A 23,802-nucleotide genomic window follows, 5' to 3' on the forward strand; every position below is an offset into this window, starting at 1 on the left:
ATAGTTCAACCTGCTTACAACATATGAAAAATAACTTCCAAATGAAACTTAACTTTGAAAATAATCAAAACTTAACTTTGAAATAATTCATCTATAATCTCACTCCCTGAATCTAACCTCTATTCCATCACAATGAGATTTCTAAAGCTAACTACCAATTCTTTATTCTAGTTTGAGTCATTTTCTTAAGGGCCACCTTGGGAGTTATAATTAACATCTAACTTTCAAAAATCTACTTCAGTTTACAAAATCTCTCTTCCACTACAGCTGTTTCCTATCCTGCTCCTTTAAACCACTATTGTCATTCAAATGACCTCTTTGTACATAAGCCCATCAACAGTTTTATAATTATTGCTTCATTCAACAATCTTTTTTTTCATTTTTTAGTTTCTTTTCAGCATAACAGTATTCATTTCAACACTCTTTTAAATCAGATAAGAGAACAAACATTACAAACAAGGATATCTTTACACTGTCTTTTGTACTCATCTGTGTAGTCACCTTTATCAGTGCTCTTTGTGTACATTCAAGTTACTATCTAGCGTCCTTTCAATTCAGCCTGAAGGACTCCCTTTAGTATTTCTTATAGAGCAGATCTGCAGCAACAAGTTCTCTCAGCTTTTGTTTATCTGGAAATGTCCTATTTTTTCCCTCAGTTATGAAGGACAGTCTTGCTAGCTATGGGATTCTGGACAATCCATTATTTCAGCCCTTTGAATATTTCCTCCACTGCCCTTCTAACCTCCGTGGTTTCTGATGAGAAATCAGCTGTTAATCTTATTCAGAAGCCCATGTCTGTGATGAGTCCCTTTGCTCTTGCCGCATTCAAGATTCTCTTTGTTTTTATCTTTTAACAACTTGACTATCATGTGTCTAGGTGTGAATTCTTCTGAGTTTATCCTACTTTCAGTTGAACTCCTTGGATGTTGCAGATCAATGTTGTTTTGTTTTAACAAATTTAGGACATGTTCAGCCATTATTCCTTCAAATATTCTTTCTGCTTCCCCACCTTCTCCTTCTGGGACTCCTATTATATGTATGTTGCTATACTTGATGGTGTCCCATAGATCTCTTAGAGTCTGCTCATTTTTTTTCATTCTTTTTGTTTCTCAGATAGCCTAATCTCAATCTTCAAGTGTGCTGATTCTTAATTCTGCCACTCACATCTGCTGCTGAAACACTTTAGTAAATTTTTCATTTAAGTTACTGAAATTTTCAACTCCAGATTTTCCATTTGGTTCTTTTTAAAATAATTTCTATCTCTTTACTGATATTCCTTATTTGATGAGACAGTCATATACTTTCTTTTAATTCTTTAGACATGATTTCCTTTTAATATATTTATAATAGCTCATTTAAAGTTTTGACTAGTAAGCACAACATCTGGGTTTCCTCAGGAATAGTTTCTATTGACTATATATGTGCCATACTTCCCTGTGTCTTTTATTGTATTTTATTTTCTGTTGAAAAGTAAACATAAAATAATGTAATGTAGCAAGTTTGGAAATTAGATCCCTCTGCAAGGTTTGTTCTTCTTGTTGGTTGTTTAGTGGCTTTCTTGGACTGATTCTGTAAAGTCTGTATTCAGTGTCATGTGTGGCCCCTTGAAGTCTCTACTCAGTTAACTTAGGGGTCAACTAATGATTGGAAAGGGATTTTCTTTTAATTTTTTAATTTTTTATAAACATATAATGTATTTTTATCCCCAGGGGTACAGGTCTGTGAATCGCCAGGTTTACACACTTCACAGCACTCACCATAGCACATACCCTCCCCAATGTCCATAACCCTACCCCCCTCTCCCGACCCCTCTCCCCCCAGCAACCCTAAGTTTTGTGAGATTGTCACTTATGGTTTGTCTCCCTCCCAATCCCATCTTGTTTCATTTATTCTTCTCCTACCCCCTTAACCCCCCATGTTGCATCTCCACTTCCTCATATCAGGGAGATCATATGATAGTTGTCTTTCTCCGATTGACTCATTTCACTAAGCATGATACCCTCTAGTTCCATCCTCGTCATCGCAAATGGCAAGATTTCATTTCTTTTGATGGCTGCATAGTATTCCATGGTGTATATATACCACATCTTCTTTATCCATTCATCTGTTAATGGACATCTAGGTTCTTTCCATAGTTTGGCTATTGTAGACATTGCTACTATAAACATTCGTGTGCACATACCCCTTTGGATCACTACGTGTGTATCTTTAGGGTAAATACCCAGTAGTGCAATTGCTAGGTCATAGGGTAGTTCTATTTTCAACATTTTGAGGAACCTCCATGCTGTTTTCCAGAGTGGTTGCACCAGCCTGCATTCCCACCAACAGTGTAGGAGGGTTCCCCGGAAAGGGATTTTCTAAATTTCTTCAACCAGTATATCTTTTACCCTATGTCAAGAGACCCTGTTTGTGTGTGTGTGTGTGTGTGTGTGTGTGTGTGTGTGTTGGCGTATGCTTTCAATGCTCCAGCAGTTTACAACTGTACCTTGGCCTTCATTTCCTGCTTCCACAGCTTCTCAAGGTGAGCCAGAGGTGAGCTAATAGGGGCTCCTCAAATCTTTCTTGGGCCTACACACAGCCCTACATATGGGTGTGGCCTTCTAGATACCCAGGAATATCTTGGAGCTTGCTAAAACCCCCTAACCCATTCCCAGATTCTCCTTTTAAGTTTTCTGGCCAGCCTCTTCTTTGCCCTCCTCTGGTATCACTAGCTCAGGCAGATGTAATGTTAAACATTTGTCTTTCATTATTTTTAACAAGTACTCTGAGGATAATGCTTTTCCATTGAGCAAGGATAAGTCAGGTCAAACAGAGACAAGCCTTGTGAATGGAGCCTTCCCAGGGAGTTATCAGGCAGGTCAAAAAGTGATGATTTTTGGTGACAGGGTATTTGGGGAGCTTGACCCCTCCAGTGGCTACTGGTTTTCACAGCTATTGTCTTTGCAAGGCTAGTGGTGTCCTTGTGGAACTGGATAAAGGGAGAAAGGATTAGGACAAGTTAAAACACAACAAAGCTCACTGTTCTTACAGAAAATCATCTGGTTTTGTTGTTGTTATCTGAAAATCATCTGTTTTTAATGAGGAAATGCTCAGGTTGTTGAAAGTCTTTGGTTAATTTCTAGAATTCTGAAAAAGTTGGTTTTGAGTATTTTTGCCAATGTCCATGTTGCTTTTATAGAGGAGTGGATTTTCTATGGTGCTTACTCTAATATTCTGGAAATCCCTTCTTTTCTTGAGTTTGAAAATCATTTTGGGGTGCCTGGGTGGCTCGGTGGGTTGAGGCCTCTGCCTTCGGCTCAGGTCAGGATCTCAGGGTCCTGGGATCAAGCTCCGCATCGGCCTCTCTGTTCAGCGGGGAGCCTGCTTCCCTTCCTCTCTCTCTGCCTGCCTCTTTGTCTACTTGTGATCTCTGTCTGTCAAGTAAGTGAATAAAATCTTTAAAAAAGAAAATCATTTTAAAACTTGTGTCTTCTAAAAAAAAAAACAAAAACAAAAAAAAAAAAACTGTAACCTTCAGCTCTTAAAAGTACCCAGAAAAATACATGGGATCCCTAGGTGAGATCTACACATAGATTGCTAGGTGAAAGTATTCGTGAACATCTACAAAATTAGAAGAGAGAAAATATAATCAGCCTAGATTTACATTTCATTTTACCTTTGTTGACCACATGGAAATAAACGTGTTTTTTGATAAAAGTTGCAATAAAGAGGCATTTATTGTTATCAACATTTGGCTGCATTTCAAGTATTTTTTAAATATTACTTCTTTTCAAAGATTCACATTATTTTAGTTTTAAATAAAAGAACATGAGAGACTATGACTTATATGAGACATGGTGGAACTGAAAGCATAGCCTAGAGTCCTAAAAGATGAAAGGTTACTTAAGAAAAGATCTCAGTGTACTTCTTAGATGAAATGGGGTAGATGGTGATTATAAGCTCTAAGTCTTGAATTATATCAAGAATCATAAACATTTAAAAAATTCATTTTAACAAGACATTTACTATTTTATCCCAATTGATGATTCATTATAATGTTGCCAAGCCAAATTACAAGTTATGAAAAAGTTTGACTACAATGATAGCATTATCCTAATACTAAAAAACTGGGAGATATCAAACATACTATAAGTGGTTCTTCATTTGGATAGTTCTGGGGGTCCTGAATGAATTTAGTTGCAGGTATGATATGAAAACAACCTTCTCATAACTCTGTGTATGTGTGTGTGAGAGAGAGAGAGAAGAGGAAGGTGAAGTGGGGAGAAGCATGAGAATAAACACATAATACTTTGAAAATAACTGGCCTATTCCTCTTAAAGTAGCACCTGGAATTGTACACAAAACTCTGGGTGTAGGGATCATGCTGCAGGGCACAGAGTCATGTTGCAAGAAGAAAAATGTTGAGAATCACTCAACTAAAATGTTCAAAACACTATAAGAGGAATTACAAAGCAGAGTACCTGGGTGCTCAGTTGGCTGAGCATCCAGCTCTCGATTTCAGCTCAGGTCATGATCTCAGGGTCCTGGGATCAAGCCCCATGTGGGGCTCTGCACTCAGTGTGCACTCTGCACTCAGTGTGCACTCTGCTTGTTCCTTTCCCTCCCCATACTTGTTCTCTCTCTCAAATAAATGAAATCTTTTTAAAAAGTGATTACAAAGCCATTAAAATCTTGTCTGAGAAAACCAGTGTAAATTGAGCAGATCCTTAATATAGAGGAAGTCACTCATTCAAATCAACATCGCAGTGATACTTATGAAGCCATCATTTGAGTTCCACTGTCCTATTCCATACATACTTTTTAAAACCAGCATGACCATACAATAAAGGTATATAACACAGTAGGTTTTCACTACTATGTGTCTTTAGAATTCATGGACTTAAAATCTGCAATTTCAGAAATTTATGAGCAACCATTAAAGTCCTTGATTAAATAATTTTTCATTTTGCTGAGACAGTAATTTGAAGAATCTGAATCTTGTATACTTTAAGGCTAATATGTATGACTAAGTTGCTAAATTAGTAAGTCTATCCTGCTGTCCAACTATGCTTGGATGTTTTCTTTGCATTATAAACTACGCAATAACTCAGGAAGTTAACAAAAAATTTGTTTTTTAAAAAATGGCCCCCCAAATAAAGCACTTTTCTACAGCGGGTGATTAATATAAGGAAATGGTTTAAAAGTCAGAAAGCTGTGTTGGTTCTGAGCCAGAAGATACTAATTTTGGATAATTTAAAGACTAATGTGTTGAATTCAGCTTTGACTCAGAACTATGACATAAACAAGTCTGCCATAAAACATTTATGAGGGAAATTACATGCTAAAATATTATTTGTGCTTTCAGGATAACTTAAAATCCCCTGGGTCAGGCTTCTTCAAATCTGTTTTCCTTCATCTAAATTATATTAATGCGAGAACAGACACATCAAGAATTTCCATAAAAACAAATAAAGGTATTCCCTTTTTCCCCCCACCAAATGTAGGAAATGCACTGTGGTTTGCTGATCCTCTATAGTCCATTCTTGGGCAGTAGACTAAGAATTCCTGACTGTAGAGGGGCGCCTGGGTGGCTCAGTGGGTTAAAGCCTCTGCCTTCAGCTCAGGTCGTGATCCCAGGGTCCTGGGATCCAGCCCCGCATCGGGCTCTCTGCTGAGCAGGGAGCGTGCTTCCTCCTGTCTCTCTCTGCCTTCCTCTCTGCCTACTTGTGATCTCTGTTTGTCAAATAAATAAATAAATAAATGAATGAATGAATGAATGAATGAATGAAATCTTTACAAAAAACTTCCTGACTGTAGAAATATTAGGAAAGAAGCACTTAGTCTATGGCCATACCACCCGGAACGCGCCAGATCTCCTCTGATCTCTGGAAGCTAAGCAGGGTTGGGGCTGGTTAGTACTTGGATAGGAAGGAAGCACTTATCTAAACATATGGAAATCTATAGTTTAAAACAAACCAGCAGGGGCACCTGGTGGCTCAGCGGATTAAGTGTCTCCCTTTGGCTCAGGTTCTGATCCCAGAGTCCTGGGATCCAGCCCCACATCAGGCTCCCTGCTCAGCAGGAAGCCTGCTTCTCCCTCTCCCACTCCCTCTCCCACTCCCCCTGCTTATGTGCTCTCTCTGTCAAATGAATAAAATCTTTAAAAAAATAAATAAAACAGAACAGCAGAAAATAAATAGTATCAAATAGCCTTCCGAATATTCCAATATTATATACGAATGGAACCACAGAAGATAAGCAGGTGATTAAAGTTTATGCCATATCTTGTTGAGAATCATAAACACACATCCCTCCTGTGTATAGCTACATATAGCCAGGTCAGTCTCCAAACAGCAAACAATATCAAATAAATCCACAAAGATCTTATGGTGTCAGTTATATATACAGACACAAAGATACTTACTTCTAAGTAAGGCATAGGAAGAAACACAATGGAACATCTCTCATTCTCTGCTTTAAAATCTCCCTAGAAAAACTTCCAGAAATCTTTGAGAACAAACACTGCCCTGAATTCAGTATCAGTCCAGTTAAATACTTCTTAAGATATTCAAATCAAGTCATAAATTTACAACCTGTTTCCACATCACTCCACCTCCTCCCCAAACTGGAAGACTAGCAGAACCAGTAAACTTTCTAGATAATGCAAAGTGGTAGACGCTGCTTGAATTTAAGTGGTAAATTTTATTTAATGTAGTTGCTACGAAGTCTTCAGATATTCAAGACTACTGCTCTCAAAAATGACAAAGCTCGAAAGACAAATTATGTTGAAGAAGGGGAAGAGAAGGACCTTCCTAGATTTATACTTCAATTCTGGGGTGGGAAAGATAAGGAGTCAAAAATTTTCAACTAAAAGTAACAACAATTTTAAGAACAAGAAAGCACCAGTGGCCGTGCTGGGCTGGTGCAAGTTAATTAAGTTAGTAAAGGGCTAACAAATGGTTATTATGGGATGGTGAATAATTATACTCTTCATGGAGATGAGAGAAAGTTTCAAGACTAAAATGCTTCTTTTCTGTAAAAACTGACCTGAATTTCTCTAGGCTGAACTGAAACATTGCAAAGGTTCTGAGAGCAGCCAGTGGAGACAGGAACCAGGACCCTCTGGACCCACACCCATTTTTTCACTTTAAAATAAGACTTGCTTGTTCTCTTGCCATGGCCAAAATGGAAAACCAGACATTTTTTTTTCCTTGATTGTGCTCTACAATATGGAGGCCACTGCCCATGTAACATGCCTATTGTTTGAAGCCTGTGCGAAGTGAAATTGGCATCCCAACGGTTCAACCCTGTATAAACAAACTCACCTTTCCTTCTCTTGATGAGAGTATTCACTCTTGCTAATAAAGCTTTTAAGCATATTGAAAGTGATCGCGGACTTTTGCGTGGTCTGTCCTAAGAACCACTGGATTCCATCAGGCCTCCTATCCTATTACGTGACAGGGGTCCGTGATTGCAGACATAGGCCAAACCATCTCTTCCTCAAAAGCTCGGACTCAAACATATATCATTACCACTATTTTCACATCTGGTATTTCTTTACCTCACTGTAATAATATGTAATTCAAATTACAGATTATTCATGATTCAAGTCTACGACATGATAGAGAGCTCATTTACTTATAAAAAACCTAAACTGACTATACAGAGAACGCTTCTAACGAGCACTATGCCAGGGCTGTTTTTTTACATCCTGAGTACATTGGCACAACATTCATGGTTATGTGGCTAGACCCTGTCAGAGATCAGTCTAATAGAAAATAATTTTCTTCTATTCTGAAACATATTCTGGCGAATAAAAGAAGAGACTTGTTAAAATGAAATGAAATTTTACAGTGATCCCTGAAAAAGAAGTCATAAGATGACTTATGTCACTTACGTCTTCATATAATTAAAGACAAATCATCAATGAAAGAATAAGAATTTGCTCCTTCTTCTTCAAAGGGTAATTGTTGGTCAACACATAAAATAAAAATATGCTGTTTTATTGCAATCCAGGAGACCATTTTAGAATTTTGTTTCTAAATAATACTATGAAATCTTTACAGATTTTGCTTATACAGTCTGTGTCTTACAGTTGTAGTATTCTTGAGTAGCGCATGTTTAGAACCCTGAGGAACATAACCTTTAGACTAAATGATATTGAAGCTAATTTAATAAGTAACATCATTTCAATCATTAGTACCCAATTCTCCTAAAATTCTTTAACTTATGTGAGTTACATTTGTAACATCCAAGTAAAATCCCTTCATTGATTTAAGGAGAAAAAAAGCAGTTTAAAGCTATGTAACTCCATAATAATTAGGGTAGTTTATATTTTATTTTTTTAATTTTTTTTTAATATTTTATTTATTTGACAGAGAGAAATCACAAGCAGGCAGAGAGGCAGGCAGAGAGAGAGGAGGAAGCAGGCTCCCTGCGGAGCAGAGAGCCCGATGTGGGGCTTGATCCCAGGACCCTGAGATCATGACCTGAGCCGAAGGCAGAGGCTTTAACCCACTGAGCCACCCAGACGCCCCTTATTTTTTTAATTTTTTTAAAGGTTTTATTTATTTGACACAGAGATAGAGAGTACAAGTAGGCAGAGCAGCAGGCAGAGGGAGAGGTTCTCGAAGCAGGCTCTCCGCTGAGCCTGGAGCCAGATGTGGGGCTCGATCCCAGGACCCTGGGATCATGACCTTAGCTGAAGGCAGCCACTTAACCGACTAAGCCACCCAGGTGCCCCGAGTAGATTATTTTTTTAATAATAATAATTTTTTAAAATAAGTAGATTATTTTTTAATCTTTGTTGGTACTTAACTCCCTCAACTTCATGTCTGATATGTCTACTGAAGTTTAGAAGGAAAAAAAAGAACACAGAACATAAAAGGCACTCAGGCAAGAAGGCAACGTCACCAATCTTAACCTAAATGACTTATGCTGACTGTCTATTCACAAATGAAAGCACTTCATCTACACAGCAGACTCCTGCTTGTGTTATTTCCTGGTCTCTTGTCCAGGCTTCATAACATTCATGACATTAAAGGAGCAGCTGAGGCATAATTAGCTAAACAAAAGGGAAATTTTACCAAGAAAGAGGCAATTCCCAGGCCATTAATAGTTTAAAATTGTCAACTGGCAGGCCTTCATTTCCCAATGCTTGAATTATAGCAACAGTCAGTCTCCTGATGGGGTCCCCTTTCTTGCTATGATCTCCCCGACTTTAACATACCTTTGATTGGTACCCACTGACTACTGTCCAATACTCCTCTGACCGCTGTGTCTTTAAGTTGTTTCCCTGTCTAGAATGCTTTATCCCTCTGTGGAAGGTCTACCCAGCCTGAATCCTACTCTCTTCATTGAGCCCTCCTGTATAACTCAGCCCACATTAGTCTTTGTCCAAACTCTAACAGGCCTCATTGTCTCCATCATTCATTCAGTCATTAAATCATGTGGCCTCATTCTGTGTTTCATGAATCTTGTCTTCTCAGTATGACTGCAAGCTTTTAAAGGGCAGGAAGCATGGCATACACCTATTTTATAGAGCTCTCACCCATAACCACTATATTATTCACTGAACTGAAATGTTAGAATTTACAATATGCACAGCAGTACTAGCTGAGAATGCTAGGTTTTGATGTAAGATACACTGTCTTACAATAATGTTGGCAAATATATCTTGAAGCTTAAACAAATACTCACTTCAAAACGTCTATAAGGAAAGGGATAATCATAGTGGAAATTCCTCTTTCTTCTCTAAAACTGTAAAGCCATTTCTAAATGGAAGAAGTTAGAAACTGCTCCAAAATCCAAATTAATACATCACAACTCAGTGATAACATTAAAAAATTCTGTACCTCTCCTAATAATAATCTCACATGGCTGTGTAGACAGTGAGGCAAATAAACAACTTTCAAGACTTGACCATGTCTATTATTTCACAGATTCCACTAACACACTTAGTGTATGCGCTCCCAAAGTGAGTACTCCACTAACCACCTTTAGATATGAGCTTTTCATTAAAGCAAATAAGAAGCAATTTCAAGAAGTGCTCAACTCAAGTGGTTTACATATGCACAGACGGGCTTAAAAGGCCTTACTTATAACAGCCCATTAGGCAAGGTGTTTTCCAATTTTCCATCTCTCTAAAAAACACATTTCCTCAGAAACATAAGGTTCAACTGTCAAAATGAATGTTCTCTCTCTGCCTTCATCCTTCTACCATTAAGAGTGGGTAAACAAGGGCAAAGTTCCTACCTGTCAAAGACTTTCCTTATATTAATTATTAGCAAATTCATTAGAAAGCCCTAAAAGACAGAGGATAAGAATAACTTAAAAGGAAAGCTAGAAAATCCAGTTTTTTTCAAATACAGGTAGGTGGTATTAAGTACACTAATAAAGGAAATGATGAATGCCATGTCAAATACTGACACACTACCAGTTCGAAACATTTTTTTAAAGATTTTATTTATTTATTTGACAGAGAGAGATCACAAGTAGGCAGAGAGGTAGGCAGAGACAGAGGAGGAAGCAGGCTTCCCGCTGAGCAGAGAGCCTGATGTGGGGCTCGATCCCAGGACCTGAGCTGAAGGCAGAGGCTTTAACCCACTGAGCCACCCAGGCACCCCTCAAAACATTTTTTAATAGTTACTTCTTACTCAGATGCCTTCAGCCTAGTTTACTCAGAGTTTTCAATAAGTTTGGAAAAATGAATACTTCAAAGCCTAAATTAAGCTCTCCCATAAATAAGCTCTGTGCATCTCTAATACATGTTTATAAGATTCATTTTTAAAGATTCCCAAAATTCTCATGAAACATTAGTTGCTTTAGGAAGAGCCACTATCATGCACCTTCAAAAACTAAGATAAACATGGTGCTTATAGTTATCAGTATTGTACTGTACTTAAAAATTTGGAAAGAGAGGCACCTGGGTCACTCAGTCGGTTAACCATCTGACTCTTGATTTCAGCTCAGGTCATGATCTCAGGGTCGTGAGATCGAGCTCCACGTCAGGCTCTTCGCTGAATGTGGAGCCTGCTTCAGATTCTCTTTCTGCCTCTCCCTCCGTCCCTCCACCCCTGCTCTCTCTAAAAAATAAATGTGGAAGAGGGTAGGTCTTACGATATGTGTTTTTTACCACTAAATAAATACATTAATCAATTAATTTTCTAAAAGCATCATACATCTGTGTGATTAAAGAGAAAGTGATTAACCAAAAATGACTGACACTCCAGTTATCTGTGGGAATGCAACTAGCAAATTAGATTGACCAGAGTAGGTCCTGTTGAGACACACTAGAGAAAAGCTACAGAAGATGTGAGTATGATCAATCAAAAGCCCTCCTATTGATTAAATTCTGCAGTCAGAAATTATAGCAGGATCTATCCTTTAATATTATCTGTTCCATAATCTCTATTATGAAGAATGACTATGAGCAAGCTCTATAAACAAAACTTCATCTATCTATTACTACCTCAATACAGAGACCTGAAAGTAAGACACATCTGAGTATCGGAGAATTTATAACTATGTTCACAGACAAGTCAAGAAACAAAGAAAGGATCATGGTCAGAGAGTGGCTACATTTATCTGTTCGGGGATATACTTAAGCTACTTGTTCTATGGCCCCCAAACTTGCCCAGAGGCCTCATTCTCATTTCAACGTGGTCTCTTGGAAGTACTCAGGGAATGCACAGGCAAGTCTTCTTGTATAGCTAAACTTTATGCTATACATCTGTTTCTGACAGGAATAATTTTTCTTTTTTACAAGAGTTCCATGGCCACTTATAAAGGAGGGACACCTAGGATTGCATAACGTGAAATATGCCTGTTAGAGCAGCCCTACCCCAGACTAGGCACTTGAGTCTCCTTTTTTCTGCCCTGAATCCAGGCTTCATCTCACTTGACTGCGATCCCATTTTTCTCCCTCCCTGGCTCCCACGCACCCTCTATTCCTGCCTCTGGCCCTATGTGACTCTCTTTCTCCACTTAGCTAATAATGCTTTCACAGTGTGAAAGAGTGGCTTTCTGTAAAACAAGTTGCCAAACAGGGCAATGATTAGAGGAGTTTGTGGAGTAAAACATGCCACAAACCACACATCACATCATTAGTGTCAGAGAAATAGAATCGGTATCATTCCCATTTGTTCTTGTGAGGGTTTTCTGAATTGACAAGAGTGTGGGGTAGATGGACTCATTTTAACCACCGACTACTGGGCACCTCATCCTGACATCAGAGAGCTATTCCACGGAATCACACGGCCAGGCTTGTGGCAAGTTTTTGGTTGGTAGTGCCAAAGAAACGTGCGGAGCTGTTTGTTTGCCTTAACCATGGGAAACTTCATAAAATGCACTGAGGGCAATACCCTAACATGGAAAAAGGCCAGAAGACTTCAAGAGGTTCTCCTTCAGTGAATAAATTACCAACACCAACTTCCACTTACCAAGTAATCATTTGAGAAGAATGTAAAAAAAAGCACCCCTCATCTACACACTTACCCCACTGTTGTTCAAAATCAGGATACAAAAGGTATTTCCATTACTATCATGAGGTATGTACTGAGGCCCAAGTTCCCCAGCTATATAACTTATTTGTACCCCAAAGCACCGAGGCCTGTATAGCTGCTAGGCTACATAAGCAAAAACAATGTCACGGAGAAGCAGCACAACAGTGTGACTAGCACACAAGCATCTCTTTGAGGCTGTCACAGTGCTGAGGGACCTGGAAGCAGACAGCACAAAAACCCATTTTTTCCTAGATTCCATTCTAGGAGAATGACTCAAAGACCCACTAATGCCTGAAGCAAAGCAGAGAATTTGGTGGTAACTCCTTGCAGCAATCCAAAATCTCACTAGAAGATAAGTTACTAGAACTGTGTGTCATATGCTTACAGAAAATATATGGAATGGCAAGGCAAGCTACACAGGCTGTTAGGTCAGTCTCACTACTTTCCATTACTAGAGAGCTGGTCAGCATCTTCTGGCAGGATATTGCATAATACAGTCAACTGTGCTCTCCCAGCATTGCATGTGGCTTTGGGTCACAGTGTGGATTATCTGTAAAATGAAACAGATAGGGGAAAGGCAAGAATCATCAAGATCATCACAGACCTTAATTTAAAAAAAACAAAAACTAGCATTAGGCAGCCTGGACTCAAGTAGAACTTTTCATATCTGCCCATCCACTGAAGATCACAATGGTCATAAGGCAATACAGCTGATCCTGTCCATTGAGAGCATCTACCCTTCCTTGTCAGCAAAGCGTGAGGACACAAGACCTAGAATCAAATACCAGGCAGTACTTCCAGTCCTTCAGAAATTGCCTTTAATCCACAATCTGAAACTACAAATTCTTTTTTTTATTTATAAGAGAGAGAAAGAGAGTGAGCATGAGAGGGGGAGGGTCAGAGGGAGAAGCAGGCTCCCTGCTGAGCAGGGAGCCCAGAGCAGGAAGCCCAATGCGGGACTCGATCCTGGGACTCCAGGATCATAAACTGATCTGAAGGCAATTGCTTAACCAACTGAGCTACCCAGGTGTCCTGAAACTACAAATTCTGGAGATGTTTGTCTATGAGGCTGTATTTTACTGAACACCATGCTAAAATATACACTAAGGAAATCTAAGAATCACTGATCGCTTTACAATTTGATGAGATATAATATATGTACTACATAAAACCATATCAGGGAAACCCAACATACTACCAGGTATTTTTCCTAGCAATAAAAGCTGAAAACTATCACTGATCTCTACCCATCTAAGCATTCAAAGTCACAACTGGGGCAAGGGTGGCTATAGAGAGCTAAGAGACTGACCAAATTGTCACAAGAGCTCTGTCACTATTCTAATAGTCCTGTTAATTAAAAAAGAAATGATGTTGGATAACTGCAAACACTTGAAAAACATATAATAAGAAAACTGATTTCATGTGACCAACTATTTATTTCTTCCCATTCCTACACCTCCATGCTTTTTAGTGGAAGCACCATCCTTCTGGTTCCTCAGGCTTGTAAACTCTGAACTAGGTTCAAAGACTCTCCCCACTTCACTTCCCCCAGCAATGGGAATTTGGTGGTCTTTTTTTGTTTGTTTGATTTGTTTTGTTTTTTGTTTTATTTTCTGCAATGTCTCTTTACTTACATGCAGTCCCCTAATTTCAGGTCCTCGCCCAAAAGCTATCTCAGCTAACTTTATACTTGATCCGAATTCTACACACCAACGTGTCTTCTCCTTTCCCTCAATTTAGATATAGTCGGGCATAGATGAAGAGGGGGAAGGGGAGGTTCTTACACTTGTGATCAAATTTCATAGCCATTCCAACTGAGCTGTTGAACAAACTTTTCCTGAGCACAAGAATAGCTAGGCACAGAGCCAAGAAAAGAGGCAAGGATGGCAGCCAAGAAACAGGTGAGCTGCAAGCTTTCCACTCCTACACAAAACCTGGCCCTGGAGTGTGAGTCCCTGCATCTGCTGATAACTTCTTCAATTTCTTGATTTTGCAACATTCCCATGTTCATGAACTCTCCCCCTGGAGTGGCTCCCCTACTTTTCCAATGCCAGATTTCCCAGTGCCCTCAAAACCTCAACCATAGCTGGTCTCCTCTACCATGAGACTCATCTCCTTCCAAGTCATCTTAGGTCCTGGAGGGCTCTTCTGCCAATACTGTTCTCCACCTCATGTGAGAGACCATAATCAGATCCAGTATCTCTTATCCAGCCTTTCCAGAGGGTTCCCAAGACAAAAGGCTGCTTGTAATTTCCTTGAAGTTTTCTGATCTTTGAGACCAGAGCAAGGGGAGTGGTATGGAGAATGCTGGGGGTCCAAGTTGCTGGCTGAAGACAGCTGCTGAGAATCCCCAAGTGTTGTGGCAAGGGGTGTGGTGGTGAGCAATGAGTTTGAGAACCACCAGGAAGACTTTGAGATCTACTGGTCATACCAGACTCTTCACCAATAATTTCTGTACCTTTGCCATTTCAAAACTTGGCTCAAAAGTCATCCTCTTCCCAAAAGCCTTTTTTCCTGACCACTCCTTTTTTCCATGGCATCACTGTGCTGACGTACAATGTTTCCCATTTTTCAGCTTCACCTACAATCACATATATAGTGCACTGTCAGCATTTTAAGCGACTCTAATGTTTGTGTCATACCTTGAACGAGACTGGCAGCTCTGTGAGGACAGAGCGACTTCTCTGGTTTCCAACCTGGGAACTCAGCATACTGTATATGCTAAAAGAAATAACGGGGTTTTTTTTCCCCCCAGTGACATGTAATTTCCACCCAGCTCCTCAAAACTAACATTTTTAAGGGTGAGCAAGTTTGAAAGATGATACTTTAAGAGCTGCAGAAAATACACCCACACTGGATAGAAAAGATGCCACTTATCATTGGACCAAACATAAAATATGCTCCACCCAACCAACTGCACTATTACACCATACTTCTTCCTTCGGGCTCTTTTATTTCTACTACATAAGCTTGTGGCTCATTTCTGCTCTTAGCAGCACTGTGACTACAGAAGCTCAAACTCTAAATAAGTTTACTGTTGGGGAATCTACTCTTCCCACCTACACAACCACTGGCTTCCCACACTGTTTCCAGTGTCCTGTGAGCAATTGCCCAATTACTGATTGTGGAAAGACAGCTTACACACTGAAGGTCCATTCTTGGCAGCCCCTGGCTTTTACTGCTGGTCCTCACTTACTTAGCTTAATTGATTCAGAACAGTACCAAAAAGAGACATTATTACACAAGTTCGGGGAAGGGGGGGAGACTATTGAAGAAAATTTAAATGTAAAAGCCGTGGTCATTGTGCTGCTTTAAAACAGGCAAGCATGTGTGACATTGAGAGACCAGAATAATGCCTATTGAAATAGGGAACTTTGGCTAATCTCATTGCACAAGTTTTAGTGTTTCACACATATACATTCTCAAAAAGTAAGATGGTCTCTAAATGGGAAGCACAACTGACTTCAAAATCATAATCCTTTGCGGTAATACATTAGAGCATATTAACACAAATACATTTCAAAAAGTGTATGATTTTCTAAAGACAACAATGTGAATGCTAGTATTTCTCTGAGAAGCACATGGGGGGGGACTACTCATGCATATGGGCTAACAGAGCATTTTTCACTTTCTCAGTAGTGGTCTTTCTTCCCATTGGACTGAGATCCCAGCAAAGACTCCTTCTTCATTGCCACCCACTAGATGGGACCTGAATGCAGCACAAACACAATTCATAAGCAAGCAAAACTATGAGCTAGATTATCACTCCCTTTGGCCATATGGGGGAGAAGGTAAAATAAGCATCGAGTTTTTCTTTTTAACTAAATATACCTTGTCCTACATACACCTTTACACATGGATATAAAAATAATTTTGTAATTTATATTTCTACATCTTTCCATTTCAGTCACTGGCTGTTTTTACAGCATAAATGACAACTGGAGGCGTGCCTTCTTTCTTCTCTCTTAGTAAGACAGGACACCAGGCTGCCTTCCAATGGAAATCAACATTGTTGAAAAACAACCCGTATAATACCTTCAAAAATGCTCAACAATTTTCCAGACAAACGTATCATTGTTGTGTTGTTGTTGTTGTTGTTCGAAGAAAAATTATACATTATGACCACTATCCTACCATGGACAAGGATATCTGTAGTGGCCTAGTAGCATCATCTGCAATAGACAGATCAACCTTCCGGCTATTCTGCTCAGTCTTCATTAAAAAAAAAAAAAAGACATAATAGAAATACAATGGCTTGTGTTTAAAATGCTGTATTAATATCACTTTGACCTGAGCTACATTATCAAATCACCTTTTTAATGATCATGTTATAGGAGTGTTACTCTTCTGGTGAGGCAAAATGCCTGCTTCCCCTTTCTAAAACAACCCAATTCCTCCCAAGCATGCTGGAAAACAGTAATTTGACTACTGTGACAAGACAAGAAAGAGTTAACCATTCAAACACCTGATCAGAGTCTCTCAAGAACTGCATATCCAGGAGTGGATTTTTTTATTATATTCATTGCGATGGAAAACCATATTATTGATGTTAATAGTAAAGTATCTTTTATGTGCCATGGTCTGTACAAAATGTAGTAGTGCATTAACTTCAAAGGTGGTAAGAAGATTAAAACAAATAGTTCATGGGACGTGACATGCAACACAGCATTAAAGATATAAGACTGAACAATCCCAGTGCCTTGGCAGGAACCCTTTATATTTTTGTTAATGAGGGAAATTCTTAAAATCCAATCCAGCAAGCATAAGTGTAAGGAAAAGCTTTAAAATCGTATCACAACGAGTAATTTAGTGAGCTAATCATCAAAGCATTTTTTATGGCAACAGAAAGAGGGCTTTACTTATCAAAATCAATACAACTCACTTTAAGAGATCATATTTATGCTGTTTTTAACTCCTAAAAGGTGTCCCTCGCGTTTAACATTTCTGGAAGAAAAAAAAAAAGTCCTAAAATCATACCATCAGAGTCACCCCTCCCCCCACCTCAGAATGAAACCATCCCAAGAACCTGGGACTCTTACTAGGATCTTGGCAGCATTCTATCTCCCCAGTACTAAGTTAGAAAGAATATGACAAAGGCTGGTGACACGGAAACAGGAAGTTCCCTACTGGAAACTGGCAGGGGAAATTGCCATTCCCTTACAGTTGCTGCACGACTTTACTGAGGTCCCAGCTTCTCTCTCTAACCCAGGGGGTCTCAACGTGTGGTCCTGGGAACTGAGGCAGCAACACCAGGGAGCTTGTTAGAAATGCAAATTCACGGCCCCACCCCAGACCGACTGAATCAGAAACTCTGGGAATGGGGCCCAGCAATTTGTGTTTTAACAAGCACTACAGGAGATTATGATGTACTCTAAAGTTGGAGAACCACTCCTCTTCAAACTTTAATGTGCGTAAGAATCACCTGGGGAGCCTGTGAAAATGCAGATTCCAATTCAGCCAGGCTGAGGGGCGACCTGAGAGCCTCCATTTCAGAGCAGCTCCTAGGTCGGGTCTATTGCAGACCACACTGCATGGGTTTCCCGAAACTGGTTGTTTACCAGAATTACCCGGGGTGCTTATAAAATATGGGTTCCCAGGCACCACCCCAGGCCAAATTAATCTGAATCTCAGGAGAGAAGACTAGGTGAATATAGTACGACCAGTGGTTCTGTGCTCAGCTGCACGTTCAAAATCACCTGAGGAGCTTTTTATAATCCTGAGGTCCAGGCCCCATCCAAGACCAATTAAATCGGAATCTCTGGGCTTGTGACCCAGGTCTCCACATTTTTAAATAATTCCCCAATGGTTCGAATGTGCGGCCCGAGTGGGGAACCGCTGCTCTGGTGTCTGACTGGCTCCACACCTGGTGCAGTGGGTTCCTTTAGAGTAGCAAATGATTTCCGATAATGTGGCTCTCTGGGTTCCCACATACAAATCCAAGAGCTTGGGTTTTGAAGAGTAAAATGCACCTCGAGTCATTTGTAAAATCACGTCTCAAACCTGATTTCTGTGAGCAAATGTGCCTGGAGAACTCAGACAGAGGATTTGGTAATGCAGTCCTCACTTTTAACACGAATGTCACATGTCCTCCATTGAACAAGTTGCCACTGTCCTCCCAATTTGTAACTACTGCTATCTCGTGTGCAGTGAGGTAGGTGCTCCAACAAACGGCAGCCAACAGGGAAGAATTTGTATCCCTACAGCCTGTTCACATGTTGGCATCCCTTCCCTAAAACTGAAAGGGATAGAGGAGATTTCTAATAACCCTTCAGAATGGAAGGGTAACTGCTCAATGGAGAACTTCTGAATCTATACAAGGCAGATTTCACTACTTGCAGACGTGTTGACAGAGAGGGTTCTGGGAAGGGATGAAAGCAGTGTGTTTTTAAACAGGAGAATCTGATTTGTTGAAAGCATGACTTCTGGGGTAGGGGGAGCAGAGACAAGACCTGGAGCACTGCTGCTCATGACAGGATACTAATAACTTGGGGTGGAGGGAGAAATAGGTCTATTTACAGCTTATGCCCTCTGCATGATGCCACTAATAAGTACACGATGCTATTAAATATGTGATATGTAAAACAGAAAATGTGTGGTGGTTACTAAGGCACTGGCAAGTGATTATAGTTATTTGACTCCATAATCAAACACTACCTTTAAGACATTTTCTTGAATTTTCCACAGTACAACTCAAAAATGACTTTAAGATAAAGGAAGATAAGGTCCTCTTTCCACTTAAGAAAACTTTCCTTCTCCCCTTGGTCATGTTCAGGGTCTCTTCTAAGTTAGTTGTTTTGTTGAAGACATGACACATTCAAGGCCTGCTAAATGATAATGGTTATTATTCTTCTGCCATCATTTCAACATATCCCCAGTGGTCAAAATGTGTTTTATTTGGTCTCTTTAGTTCCATAAAAAAGAAATCCAGTGGATGGGGTATTCAAAGACATGCAATACCTAAACACATGTCCAAAGTAGCCACTGCTAAGATGACATTTTCAAAAGCATTCTCTGTATGAACTGGTCAAGCTCACTTTCCTTTTAAACTTCTTGTTACAGTCTTTCAGTTAACCCAAGCTCACTTTAAAATGTGTGAAAATAGCACCTCCTGAAAGTGTGTTCTCATATGCTTTGGAGCAATGGAGCGTGAATAGTAAAACAGCCTTTGCCAAACTCATGTAACTGAACAGGAGTGAATTTCTGCAGTCCCATGACTTTGCAGAGCCAACCTATGTATCATCCCACGACTGGCTTTAATACATCATAGACACCCAAGAGAAGGCAGGAAAGTCACAAATACGTGACTCAAACTAATAAATATTTCATAGATTTTTTTTTACATGGCAGTCTCTTTTAAATGAATCTGACTTCTTACCAAAAAACAAACTGGCTAAGTAAGGGTGTGGTTTTAGGATTTAAGCTCCTAGAATTAAAACTATGAAATTTATAAAGATACTTAGAAAAGTGTCAGTCTAGATGCTCTTTCATACATTTTTATGACTAAATACCCAAAGATGAACCAAGTCTGAACGAAAATGCACAGACCACAAGAGTGGCAAAAATACAAAATTAAGTACTTTTAAAGTATTAAAGCCAAAGAAAACAAACAATACAAATTTACAATTTCCAGGACACTTTATTGCAATTTCCACTTTACATATTAACTTAATAATTTTAGTTTAGGCAGAAGTGTTTATACTTATCCAGTAGTAGTCTAATCCCCTAATCTCACAAAATGAAAAGAAGCAGTTTTAAAAGAACATCAACTCAGGTATTTATGATATGGGGACAAGGGGCACTTGTCTTAGCAAGGAAAAGGGCTGGTGGTTTCCTTATAAGTTTCACTGAAATTTTTCTCTTTTTGTTGTTGTGATGCAAAGTACTCATAATAAAAACAATCGCCCTCTTTGTCATTCTGCCCTTCCTTGGGCTTTACATTCTCTCTAGCATTTAACTCAAAAAGTCAGTTTACACTCAGTTTACACATTAAAAAAAAAAACCATATGCCCCATCTCCCACACATCCAAATGGACGGGGATTAGAATTAACCTGCTTTTAGCTGTAACAGTGCTATTTTAAACAATTTCAACCACACACTTGAAGGGTAAAATAACTGAAAGTACAAGCCAAAAGAAAACATAAAAATTCCTACACACTTACTGTTGGATTAACTGTTTCTCAAACCGTCAAGCCTAACATACATTTCTTACAAGTGAAATCGACACAAAACCGAATGCACGCTTCATATACAAACTGACACTGGTTCTATGGAGACAGCTCTCTTTGAATGAGCTATTACCCAGACGATGGAATTTTAAAAAAAAAAAAAAAAGGTCTCACTCTTCCCATGTGAGAGAGCTGGCGGTGCGCTTCACTAGAAACAGATTTTAATGGGTACGTTCGGATTAGAATAGGTAGTAAGGAAAAATGTGTTAAAAAAAAAAAAAAAACACAATACGCCTCCCTCCCCCAGGACCCAAGGAAACCTGAAGGAAAAGACGGGTAACCTCATAAGCTCCGGAGCTAAGTTCCATCACTAGCCGAACAGAAGTTGGATAGTTGCTATTTTTCACCCTGCAGTGGGATAGTAACTCTCCCTGTGCAAGGTACGCAAGACGGGAATACTGGCGGGGCTTTCACTTGGGGTAAATGGAAACCAAAGTGAGGAGAGGTCAACACCTTCAGTAATCCAGATCTCCAAAACCAGGGCGGTGGGGACGCGGGGTGGCGAAGGAGAGAAGGGAAGGGTCCAAACTCCTCGAAGTTATCGCAAAGAGAAAGCGAACACCTTTGGGAACCAGTGAGCCATCTCCGGCAGCAACACCCTGCTCCAAGTGTGGGGTGCCTGCCTCGGAGGGCAGAAAGCGCGGGGTGCCCTTACTTAGGTCGAGTGGCTCCGGGGACCAGGGCAGAGAGAGGGGCAGGGGCAGCCGCCGGCGGGGAGGCGGACTCATACTTTGCTTCAACTCTGAGCCCCATCCCGAGCGCAAGAGGGAGAACGGCGGAGGGCACGGTACTCACTAGGGCTCGTTGGTGAACCGGGGGGTCCGGGGCTGCTGGTATCCGTACAGGTGACAGTAGAGCACATCGAAGCAAAAGCAGCACATCTCCGCTGACACCACCATCTTCCGGGAGCCGGGCGATGAGGATGAGGCGGCGGGCGACAAGGAGGGCGAGGAAGAGGTGGCGGCGGCTGGGGTAGAAAGTAGGGTCCCCACTCCGCAGCTCGGAGGTGGCGACAGGGAAATCCCCCCGCCGCCGCCGCCGCAGCCCTGGGGGGGAGAGAGGGTACAGCCGCTGCCGCTACCTCCTCCGGCTAGACCTCCCAGCCCGTTGAGCCGCGTGCCGGCGCCTCCTAGTCCCAGCTCCCCAGCTCGGCACTGGCTCTCTCCGCTGCAGTGGGAGGAGGAGGAGGCGCCACCACCGCCACCCGAGCCAGAGGGGGGCGAACTGGACAGTTTCTGCTTCTTCACCCCGCAGCAACCCGCCGCCATCTTGGAACAGTCTCCCCCACGCAGCGCTTCCGACCCATAAGTGAGGCGAGCTGGCGGCGGGGGCGAGCACGCTGCGGCCCGGCCGCCGGGGGCGCGCCAGGGGCTCACAGGGCGCGCGCGCGCGCGCGCGCGCCGCTCCCTAGCCGGCCGCCGGGCCACGCGGCCGCCCCGCGCGCGTCCTCGCTGCTCCGCACCTAGCGCCTGTCCCGCGGGACTCGCGCCTCCTCCGAGGCGCAGCCTCGAGCCCTGTGGCCTCAGAGGATGGATGAAAGACGGGAAGCCCAGTAGAAAGGAAGGAGAAGGAAACGAGAACGCCGAGCAGAGAGTAGGAGCACAGGAAAGAGCTGGGCACGCCCAGGGAGGAAGAAGAGAAAGGAAAACTAGTGGGGGCGGGGGGGAAAGAAGGGGAGAAAGAAGAAAGTCCGAAGTTAAGTATCCGAGTCCCAAAGCACAGCTCGATGACCGGCACTGCACATAGTGTTAGTGGCATTTGAGCCGAGTTACGTGAAACCCGAGCCACCGGCCTCAAATACGCTGGTTTCTGAACTGCCAGAGCTGAGCAAGCAGGTGCTTGGAGCCCCACACCTGAGACCGCCTGTATGTACAAAGCAGTCGGGGAAATGGCCACACTGCGGTCGCTTTAGTACCCATCTAAGCACGCACTTGGGGTTTTCCAAGAGTTTGGGAAAGAACAATACTCTTTCCTTATTGACAAATATTCAAGCCTGGTTGAATCTGTATTTCCCTTGTTCCCCCAACTTTCCCTGCCTCCCAGCCCCGTGCAAACGTTTTCAAAAGCAAAAAAAAAGAAAGAAAGAAAGAAAAAAGAAAATCCTAACCAACACCTCCCTAGTTCAAAGATATTGATTGTGCTCTGGAACTTGTTGTGGTAGGTTATTGTCTTGTTTGTTTGGGGTTTTGTTTGTTTTTGTTTTGGGGTTTTTTTTTTTTTTTTTTGGCTTAGGAGCAAAGCCATAGAAATATATCTGTAGTCAGCACAGATCTTACAGGTAAATAGGACAGGTGATGCACTTAGTCACAAGTTGAAAGGTTTTGTTCCGGTATATAATTAGATAGTTCTTAGTATTCATTTAAAAAATTTCTCAATCAAAGAATGCTTGAATGAATGAGGAGGCGTGTGATTGAGTCAGTCCCATTCTGGGCCCCTAAGACAAATCAAGTGTTAACATTCATAGAAGTTAGCCTGATAGAAACAGAAAGTGTGAGTTATTTGCATTGTGTCTACACCATACCAAACCATGTAGACAAAGGCATGCGTCTGTAGTTTTGGAGGCATCAGAGGATTGATTGATTTTTGTCACCTTTGAGCCAAGTGTGTGGGATCTTGCGAATAGCTGAGGGCTGTTCATTCCACTCAGGAGGAAAAAAAGGTTTATTCATGCAATAAATATTGAGCCTCTGCACCATCCTATGTGCATGACACTGTGCTTATGTCAAAATCCAGGAAATATGCTTCCCACTCTCAAAGAGTTTATGAATTAAGTCAGATCCGTGTACACAATCCAATAAATAACTACTATTTGTCGAGGCCTTTTCAGGTGCCAAGCACTATGCCTTGCCTTACCTACCACCCCTCAAAATAATATATTACCTCATTTGATCTTCAAAATAACCCTCTGAGGTTGCTCATTTACAGATGAGGAAATTGAACCTCAGAAGGAACTTGCTCAACATCACACACCTAAAGAGTGTTAGAGCAAGGACTTAAATGGCTGATTTAAAAAACCATGCCATTGTGTTTTAGTGCCCCGCAATACCACTATGTCATAGCAAGGTTAGCAATGGATAGAAGATGGGGACATTAA

At 41.0% G+C, this 23,802-nt stretch overlaps 1 protein-coding gene across 3 annotated transcripts in view; it reads right to left on the reverse strand.

Moving 5' to 3' along the window:
- AMMECR1 (AMMECR nuclear protein 1) overlaps positions 1-21,985 on the reverse strand; it is a 116,992-nt gene extending 95,007 nt beyond the window's left edge. For all 3 annotated transcript variants that reach the window (XM_045995590.1, XM_045995592.1, XM_045995591.1), the window contains exon 1: positions 21,504-21,985. In XM_045995590.1, the coding sequence (XP_045851546.1) occupies positions 21,504-21,976 (473 nt within the window). In that variant the 5' untranslated portion in view covers positions 21,977-21,985. The remainder of the gene's footprint in view (positions 1-21,503) is intronic.
- Between the last annotated feature and the right edge of the window lie 1,817 nt (positions 21,986-23,802).

Source organism: Meles meles, chromosome X, assembly GCF_922984935.1.
Source record: "Meles meles chromosome X, mMelMel3.1 paternal haplotype, whole genome shotgun sequence".
NCBI lineage: Eukaryota > Metazoa > Chordata > Mammalia > Carnivora > Mustelidae > Meles > Meles meles.